At 44.0% G+C, this 9,592-nt stretch overlaps 1 protein-coding gene across 1 annotated transcript; it reads left to right on the top strand.

The window, feature by feature from the left end:
- Positions 1-1,990: 1,990 nt before the first annotated feature.
- On the top strand, positions 1,991-3,473 carry LDOC1 (LDOC1 regulator of NFKB signaling). Its single transcript, XM_020881531.2, has one exon. The coding sequence runs from the start codon at positions 2,173-2,175 to the stop codon at positions 2,611-2,613; it is 441 nt and encodes a 146-aa protein (XP_020737190.1). The 5' UTR covers positions 1,991-2,172; the 3' UTR covers positions 2,614-3,473.
- Positions 3,474-9,592: the final 6,119 nt, after the last annotated feature.

Genomic DNA, 9,592 nt, shown 5'->3' with positions numbered 1-9,592 from the left:
GAGCTGTGAATGAGCAGGAGGCCCAGAAACCTACCTCCACCACTTCCTGTCCTTTCATTCCAGCTACTGAACACTTATGGAGCAACTAGTTAATGCTTTCAGATGCAGAAGATGAAAGGATGAATGAGAGAGGGTCCCTGCTTGGTTTCAAGGGCCTTCTGATCCAGTGGGGGAGGTTGCATTCCAGGAGAGTTCAAGGGTTCATATTCCCACCTGTCTGTCCTTTTCCCTGCCCACCCTCACCACAGTGGGATCCTCCTCCTCTCCCTTGGACCTTGGCCTCGTTTTTCTCCTCTTTCTCAGCTTCTCACTTCCATGGATGCCCATCGAATTCTATTGTAAAAGGACAGAGTAGGGTTTAAAATTTTTATTTTGCCACTTTTATTATGTCAGCCATAATTTCACAATGGAAACTATTCATGATCAGAGATAGAACATACCAGACACTTGAGCATTTCTAAATACTCTGTGCTGCCACCACTTGTAAATTTTATCTTAACATCTGAACCCTGAGATTCTTTCATCCACCAAATAGTTATGGAGTTTTGCTGTGGGCCAGGCACTTTTCTTGCATTATGGATAGAGCAACCAACAAAGCAAAGCCTCTGTCCACACAAACTTCCATATTAAAGTGGAGGCTGACAAATACACAAAGTGCGGTATGATATGATGGCTGCTGGTGTGATAAATGCTGTGTAGAGAAATGAAGCGAGGTAATGGGTTAGAGAGTACTGGCAGAGAGTGAGGTGCTCTGATAGACGAAGTGGTTAGGAAAGTCCTCTCTGAAACCCGAGGCAGAAAAAGTCAGGCAGTTAAATGAGGAGAGAGCCTTCCAAGGCAGAAAAGATAGAAAGTACAAAGATCCTGGGGCCAGAGCTACTTGTGTGCAAGAATCAGCAGGGAGAACTATGTGGTTAGAGCACAGCAGGAACTGAGAGGAGGCACAGGTGAGGCAGGGCTGCTAGGCCATTACCAGGACTTTGGTTTTTCTTTTGACTGAGAGGGGAAAACTATTGAAGGGTTTAGAGCAGGGAGGTGAAGTGATCAACCTTTTGTTCTAAAGGAGTCCTGTCCCTACTCTGGGTAATACACTATAAGAAGAGAAGAATGGAAGTTAAGTGGTTAGTTGCAACAGCCTGTGTGAGAAGGGGGCCAGGGTGATATTGGTAGAAGTAACAAGATGTGATTCAACTGGGAATATATTTTAAAAGGAGGTCCAACAGAATGTGGTGGCCCGGAGGCTGTCTCCCCAACTCATTTGTCAACTATTTGAATAATCGCATTCAAAGTAGAAAAGCAAAGCCATTTTTAAAACACAAGTGTTTATTGTTAAGTAGGGAATAAATACCCAGTAGTCAAGGAACACTAATACTAGGACAGAAGTAGAGTCAAAGACAGGCAGGATTCCTGCAAATGGTGATTGGATGCTAAATTTTGCAGAACTTTTTACACTTCGCTATTTACAAAAATAATTTTAAACAAAGGGATAGAGGTACACAATACTATTTTCCAACCAAAGAAAAGTCCCTTTTAAATATCATTTTGTCATGAAAGACAGGACCCCTGAGGGCCTTTCATAACTCTTAAGGGTGTGACACTGGCGTGCAGCCAGCACTGCTAACGGTTCTTTGGGTGAGGGAGATTTCATAAGCCAAGAAATGTGTTAAAACCACTCAGAGGGAACCCAGGGGCCACTGGCCCTCCAAGGCACACCGAGATGTATGAGTCCGCTTGGCTGAACGGTGGTGAGTCCTTTAAACCTGAGCAGGTTGAACCTCTCTGAGATATGGGTCTTTAGCGCCTGCACGGTCCAGACTACGGCCGGACCCATATCCAAGACTGGGTCTCCGCCTTTATCTAGCTGCCCAGGAACCTGCAAGCGCGGACCCTGAGCCCCTGCCCGCGCCACCCCGGCCCCGCCCCTTGCCTTCCCCGGCCCCGCCCCTTGCCTTCCCCGGCCCCGCCCCCTCCAGCCGGGCGGCGCCGGCGCGGGGCCGTCAGCTCGGCTGTGTGGGCGGAGCTTGCGCCGCCGCCGGGACCCCTGCGCGCACCGCCCTACGCCCCTAGCCACCGCGCGTCTCCGCCGACACGCACTTCCTGCGAGGCCTCCGAGCGCACCTTAGCCCTGCCGAAGCGAGCTGCGCCCTGCGCTGCCTTTCCAAGCTGTTCGCCATGGTGGACGAGCTGGTCCTGCTGCTGCACGCGCTCCTGATGCGGCACCGCGCCCTTAGCATCGAGAACAGCCAACTCATGGAACAGCTTCGGCTGCTGGTGTGCGAGAGGGCCACCCTGCTGCGCCAGGTACGTCCGCCGAGCTGCCCTGTGCCCTTCCCCGAAACGTTTGACGGCGAGAGCTCCCGGCTCCCCGAGTTTATCGTGCAGACGGCGTCTTACATGCTCGTCAACGAGAACCGATTCTGCAACGACGCCATGAAGGTGGCATTCCTGATCAGCCTGCTCACCGGGGAAGCCGAGGAGTGGGTGGTGCCCTACATTGAGATGGATAGCCCCATCCTGGGCGACTACCGGGCCTTCCTCGATGAGATGAAACAGTGTTTTGGCTGGGATGACGACGAAGACGACGAAGACGAAGATGAAGAAGATGATTACTAGGCCCGGAGACCCTCGGGCCTAGGAGGGGGAAGGGCACTGCCCGCCGCCACCCCCCACTGCCTCCCCGCCTCGCCCCGCCCGGAGCCACCGCGCTCCCCTAACGCTGCGATCCCTTGGCCTTTCCCTCCCCTCTGGTTGTCTTCCTCACCCTCCACTCTCGGCCGTAGTGCTTGTCTTTGTTCCAGGCATAGTGCTTTCCAGTCACCTGCTGCTGAGGCTGGGGCGTCTCTGAAGCGCACTCTGCCGCCCGCTCTGGCCAGCCCCAGGACCCTCACCGCTCATTAGAACTGTGTTCTGAGCGCCAGCTCTAGGGCAAGCCCCTCTTACAAACCGGTCAGCCTATACTCTACCCTGCCGACTGTCAGGCCTCAACCTCTGCCCAGCGACCTGCGCTGCCACCCAAGCACCCTCCTCCAGATTCCAGCTACAGACCCGGCCTTTGGAGATCAGGAGCAACCTAGAAGATGCCTTTGTGGGCTACACCTCCTGGGACACTGATTTGGACTGTTCACCAACAACTCCACCCCCCTCCCCAGGGGCTAATCTTTCAACTTGGTTAATTTTCCCTACTAACTCCGAGTCTTCCTCCTGCCCCACCAGATTGCTACAGGGGCTCATTGTGCCTGGCAGCCCAATTGTTGACATTTCTCCTATGCAGCAGTTTTGCACACCTGTCATCTTTGTTTCAAAATTGCAGCTGTCCCATAGAGGTGTGCATTTGGACAAAAATACTAAAAACTGAACAATACAAACAAAAGCAGGTACTCAGCCCAGCTCCTCAATGCTACCTGGAAAAAGCATTTGCATTCTTTTCAATAAATTACAAGCACTACCAAAAAAAAAACCCAAAAAGTGTCTTTTCATGGTTAAGGGCTATCATTGGCCTTTGCCACTTTCACCCTGACTCTCATTATTCCCACTGGTATCAGGGAATCTAGTTCAACTTTCAATCTCTGTACTCCCCACTGTCACGGCTACCACAGGGCTTTATGGGGAAACTGGTACTACCCCCACCGATGCCTTTCTTATAGCCCTGGTGAAGGGAGTGTTCTCTGGTTCTTCTGAGGTGGCATGGGTAAGGGGTGGCTGAGCAGGCAGGTGGCACACCATCCCAAACTGGGACACTTTTGAGAGAGCTTCAAGGGGACACTATTAATAATTAGACTGGAACAACAAGTCAGGACACACAGTATTTCTATCTTCGTGAGCTTTGGGGTTCTTCCTCAACATGGTCAGAGATGTTCTGCCCCTTAACTCTTAGTGCCTGTGGAGTGCTGTTGATTTCAGGGTGTAGCACATTGTTTTGTTTAAATACCCCTTTTAGGTGCTTGAGCTAACATTAAATCCCAGATCCTGGATAAATGTGCGCATACTAAATGGAGCCCGATTTGAGCATTTCATCTTCCTTAGGCAGATCCCCTTAGAATTCCCACCCATCCATGTGCCCCAGATTCCTGCCTGAAGGAACTGACAAGATTCTTAGATCTTGTACTGCTATCTGACCTATGCTGAGATCTCTTTGTGGGCCCAGAGGGCTCAGAGGCACTGAGGGAGTGGGGTGAGTGTTGAGGAGAAACTGCATACCTTTATGAGGCAATTACCCAGTTAAGTCACTGCAGTGTTAAGTCAGGGAAACTTGGTCCGGGGGTTTGTGGGGGCTGTCTCTGCCAGCCAGGAGGATTTGAGCTGTTCTGAGTTCTTATCTGTATCTGCTCCAATGTCTTCATTGTACCATGTATGGAGCCAGCCCTACCTTAGAACTTCTAATTCAGGTAATGAATGTCCTTGTTGTTTAAGACCTTTTGAAGCTAAGTGTTCTTTTATTTGTACTGGTAAACCTCACAGTGTGGGTTAAATGAGATCCTGATCATTCTCCTGGGTACTTTATGGGTGTGGATTCAGTGAGATCACACCCATGAGATAGTTTGAACTGTCCCTGCTACACGGTGAACACTCATTAAACTTGGGTTCTTACTCTCAGGCCTGGGAACTGAAGCATCATTCCAGAAACAGATCTCTTGCTATGACCTTGGCCTCAGTAGGAAAATGTCAGGAGTCTTTTGGAGCAGGGTAGGCTCAGGGATAGTGGAAATGGGAGCAGCACGAGGCTTTGTTTACTCTTTTGGATCTGGCATGAAGTCAGATAAAAAGCCAGTTTACAGTTACTTTGGTGAACAGGTAAAGTCCAGAGCAAGAGGCATTCTTCCAGCCTAAGCAGGTTGTTTCTGGAGGGGGTGACAGGGGTAGATAATGATGTAGCAGAGGAGGCTGAGGTCCATCCTGGGGGTGGATGTGGGAAAGTGCTGGTCAAGAGGTGAGAGCTGAATGAGACCCAGTGAAACCAAAACTCAGTCATCCGAAGTAATCAGTGGCCTGGGTAGACTTAGAGGAGAAAGAGATATGGTGGTCAAAGAAAGGTAGTTCTTGGCCTCATGGTGATTCCAATTTGTTGCTTTTATGGTGCCTTGGGCCAAAATTAGGATGATACCTTGCTACAGGTAAGGTTCAGAAAGAGAATCTAAACTGATTAGATTTGAGGGTGACCTTTTCAGGGTGGAAGTTGAAGGCATGAATAGATGAGATCTCCTCCCTACCACCAAACCAAGTGAGTCCTTTCTTTTCATGGGGAAGTAAGGGGTCTCTGGTCAGTGAAGATGCCAGCGCAGTGCCTGAGTAGCACTCATGACAGCTAGGCCAGGAGCTTCTGGAATCTGAAATGCACACATCCTGGCCATGTATGCATGGGTGTGAGCTGACTCTGTGTGTGTTAGTGTCCTTCATATGTCATGGAGGAGCAGGTTATGCTGTGAGCTGCAGAGAGGGGCAGTGTTAAGAATCTGGCTACCTTGGGGGCAGATTCTGCAATAAAAGCATCAATACTAGCAAGGGCCTGACTCCCATAGGAGGAATTAATGATAGTTTGATTGTAGCATAAGCCCAGCAGAAGAGAATGGAGAAGCAGATAAGCACATCTGAAGATAGTGTCACCACTCAGATGGAAACTATTAAAAGTAGTTGAAAATGTTGAAATAGCAAGTATGAACTTTAGACTCCTGAATTCCTATCACACTGGACTTGAAAAGGTCACTGAAATTATGTTGTTAATGAAATCAACCATATTGTAGATTATACTCATGGAATCATATTAAAGCTTCCAAAGTATGATTGAATTTCTCTAATCACTTGAGTAGGTAAGCAGTGCCATCCATTAATCCTGTGTTATTGTGTTTTGCAGGATGGTATGTAAAGCTAGAGGTACATTATGTACATTGTGTTTGGTTATTTTCTGTTATTATAACAGGAAGTAGAGGGAGATGTCTTCTTGAAATTAGTGGAGTATTTATTTTTTCAATAAATGAATTTAAATAATTTTTTAACTTCTTAAAGCAATTAAAATGGAGCTAATAAAGGGATATCAATTCAAGTTCCTGAGAATGTTTTCCTTGATGGATGATCAATGTGGGGTAATTTTATGAAGTATATATATTATTTGCTTTGAAATAATGAATTTTGCTGGGCTTTATGGTAAAGAATCTGCCTGCCAGGAGACTCAAGTTTGATCCCTGGGTCTGGAAGATCCCCTGGAGGAGGGCATGGCAACCCACTCCAGTATTCTTGCCTGGAGAATCCCATGGACAGAGGAGCCTGGTGGGCTACAGTCCATAGGGCTGCAAAGAGTCAGACATGACTGAAGCGACTTAGCATGCATGCATGCATGAATTTTGCTAAAGTAGCATTAGAAGTGTCTGGTGGTTTGCATTACTCAGTAGTTCAAGTATATTTCCTACAGTCTTATGTCCACTTATTCCTAAAATTAAATACAGTGAACTGTGACCTGTTTGGTGTCCTTCAACAGTGCTGGAACCCCTACTTCTGATCATTCCCCGTGCATTTTTTCCCTTCTTGTCTGAAATGCTTCTGCTATTATTTGTTATCTTCAAATATTGTATTGTCCAGGGAGTTAAAAAAAAAAAACAGCAGTGCAGTTAGCCCGTGATGGATAATAGCTTGCTTGAAATAATTATGAACTGCATAGCAAGATTTGTTAAAGGAGCAGAAGCCCTCCCCTGGATGAGTTAGGGGAGGTGGTGGTGAGATGCTGCAAAGGGGGTTTGAGAATAGTTAGATAGCAGCATTTATGTACCTCCTGGTATCTCACTTATGATCAATAACAAATTAACTTTTCTTAATATCCATAATATTTGCATACCTTCTTCCCCCACCCTAAATGACAAAGAATTTCATGAGCAGAATTATAATAATGTAATTCTTCTATTTTAATCAAGTGTTAGTCGCTCAGTCGTGTCCAACTCTTTGTGACCCCATGGACTGTAGCCTGCCAGGCTCCTCTGTCCATGGAATTTTCTGGGCAAGAATACTGGACTGGGTTGCCATTTCCTTCTCCAGATCTTCCTGACCCAGGGATCGAACACAGGTCTCCCATGTTGCAGGCAGATTCATTACCTGTGAGTCACCAGGGAAGCCCATTTTAGCCAAAGTCCCTACTTACATGAGTCAGAGATAAAAAAGAAGCTCAAGATAAAAAACTGTCACAAGACTCTTACATTCCTCACTTAAAATTGTTACTTTTAAAACAAATAATAACAGTAAAGGAAAGCAAAGGGTTTTTCAGTAGTAACTGAAGTAATTGGGATATTTCTGATTTATTTGTTCTCTAGACACAGATAATTGCACTGCCATACAGGGCTTTTAGAACTGCTCCTTTGAATGAACACAATTAAATTTTTAACATGTTCACAAGTAGGGAGAATAATATAATGAGTCCCCATAGACCCATCTCCAGATTCAAAACTTACCAACATTTTTGCTTCACCTATCCCTTTTCTTTCTTATAATTTTTAATGAAATATTTAAAATAAAATCTCAGATATCATATTAATTCACCCTTTCATATTTCAGTATGTTTCTCTAACAGATAAGCCTTTAAAAACAATCCATAATATCATCACCATCATGTACTAAAATACAATGACTCCTTAATATTTAATACTCCATATTCAAATACCCACAGTATCTTTAAAAAGTGTTTTTAATGCTTTGTTTGAATTAGGTTTCAAAAATGTCGACACAGTGCCTTTGGTTTATATATCTCTAAAACCATCTTTTAACTAATAACAATGGCCCTCCATCTTTTTTTCCCTCTGTAAATTATTTATTGAGTAAACCAGGTCATTTGTCCTATGGAATTTCTTATATTCTAGACCTGCTTAACTTTTTCATATCCTTGCCTAAGTTTCTCTTGGGTTGTTGGTGTTTCTCAATTTTTTAGAGGCTCTTTGTTCACTAGGGATTGATGATACATGTTGCAAATATTTATTTTTACAGTGGTAAAATTTTTTGGCTATGTCATGTAACAGGTGGGATCTTAGTTCCCTGAGGAGGGATTGAACGTGCGCCCCCTTCAGTGGAAGCACTGAGTCCTAACCACTGGGCCGTCAGGGAAGTTCCTTATTCCTGTGACCATAATCCTCCATGTGTTTTAATCTTAATATATCAGATAACCTAATTAAATAATAACTACTTAGTCTAATTTTCATTCAATGTCTTTTTGTTAGCTAGTTTCTTTTTCCATTTTTAGTTGTTTCTTCAAAAGGTAAAGAACCTTGTAAAACTCCTGGAAACTACATAGTCTGAGGTTTTGATGGTGAATAAAAGTTTTGTTATAGGTAGATTTTTTTTTCTTTCCTAGCTCCACTGTCTTTTAGCATTGAATGTTATTTTCTAGAAGTCTAAGGCCATCCTAATATTTTTCATTCACAACTGATTTGATATTTTTGTTGAGTTCCCAGAGAATTTTTTCTTTATATTTCAATAGGATATATCTAAGTATTACTCATTTTTCTGGCCATGTTTTTGTGTAACCTGGTGTGACCATTTAATATGTACATTCGAGATTTGATTCCTTTCTGCAAAACTTTCATAATTATTTATTTAAATATGTATAATGCATACTGATACTTATTTATGTTGACTCTCTTTTACCGGCCCTCTGTATCTTAAATTTTCTCAGATTTTTTACAAATTTTTTCTTCATTTACATTTATTCTCTTTACTTTGGTCAGTCCTGTTCTCTCTGTCCTTTACAGTGATTTCAGAAGCATCTGTCATTCTTTGTGTTGTTTCCCGTTTGGCTTCATATGTGACAGTTTTGTTTTATTCAACTTCTTTGCCAAGTGTCACGAGCTCAGGCTTAAGTTTCTGCTGACTTGTGCATTCTCTTGTTGTGTAGTTATGAATCCTTTATATCTTTTAAGTTGATGGTGTTGTGCTATGTTATGATATGATGGGTGATATAAATCACATCTCTTTTCTTGGCAGTATTTTTGTTGGGAGTGTTATTTGCCATTTTTTCCTTGTTTCTTCCCTCCTGTGGGAGTGCATCTAGGAACCTTTCAGTATCTTGCCTCCTTTCCAATAATGCTGTAAAGAAGCTATAAGTCAGCCTTTCTTATCTCTTTTAGTCTAGTGCCAACAGCATTTTCTCTGGTAGAAATAACTCAGTGTTAGTGACCTGTATGTTGCATACTTCCCATTTTTCTGAAATGAGACAAATCTGACTCTCCATTCCCTTTGCAAAACATTTCCGTAGCACTTTCATGTTTTCATTGTACCCGAATGTACCTAGATGGTTTCTGACATTATTTTCAGAATCAACATTCTGTACTTTCTATTCTTGCTCAGTCTCTGCCGCTCAGTAGTTCTTATCTCTTAATCACCCAAGATAATCTCTATCCCTGAGAAACATGGAGCTAACCTTTGAGAGGGATTGAATGAGATTCAGCTCTGGGGGTGGGAGAACCTGAAAAGTAAAAAGTGAATTAATGACTTAGAATATTTTCTCACTACAGCTGTGTGTGTGTGTGTGTTTGTTTCAAAAATAAGATCAATTTTAGTCTCGATTTTTGGAACAACTTTTTATCCCCTGTGTAACAAGAAGAAAAATGGAAGGATTTTAGCC

Source organism: Odocoileus virginianus, unplaced genomic scaffold, assembly GCF_023699985.2.
Source record: "Odocoileus virginianus isolate 20LAN1187 ecotype Illinois unplaced genomic scaffold, Ovbor_1.2 Unplaced_Contig_1, whole genome shotgun sequence".
In the NCBI taxonomy this organism is placed as follows: Eukaryota; Metazoa; Chordata; class Mammalia; order Artiodactyla; family Cervidae; genus Odocoileus; species Odocoileus virginianus.
Note: the sequence above shows the minus strand (reverse complement) of the source record. Positions and strands in the feature narration are given on the sequence as shown.

Bases quoted from the DNA above. Each gene is read 5' to 3' on its own strand.
- LDOC1 (XM_020881531.2), top strand. From the start codon at position 2,173: ATGGTGGACGAGCTGGTCCTGCTGCTGCACGCGCTCCTGATGCGGCAC.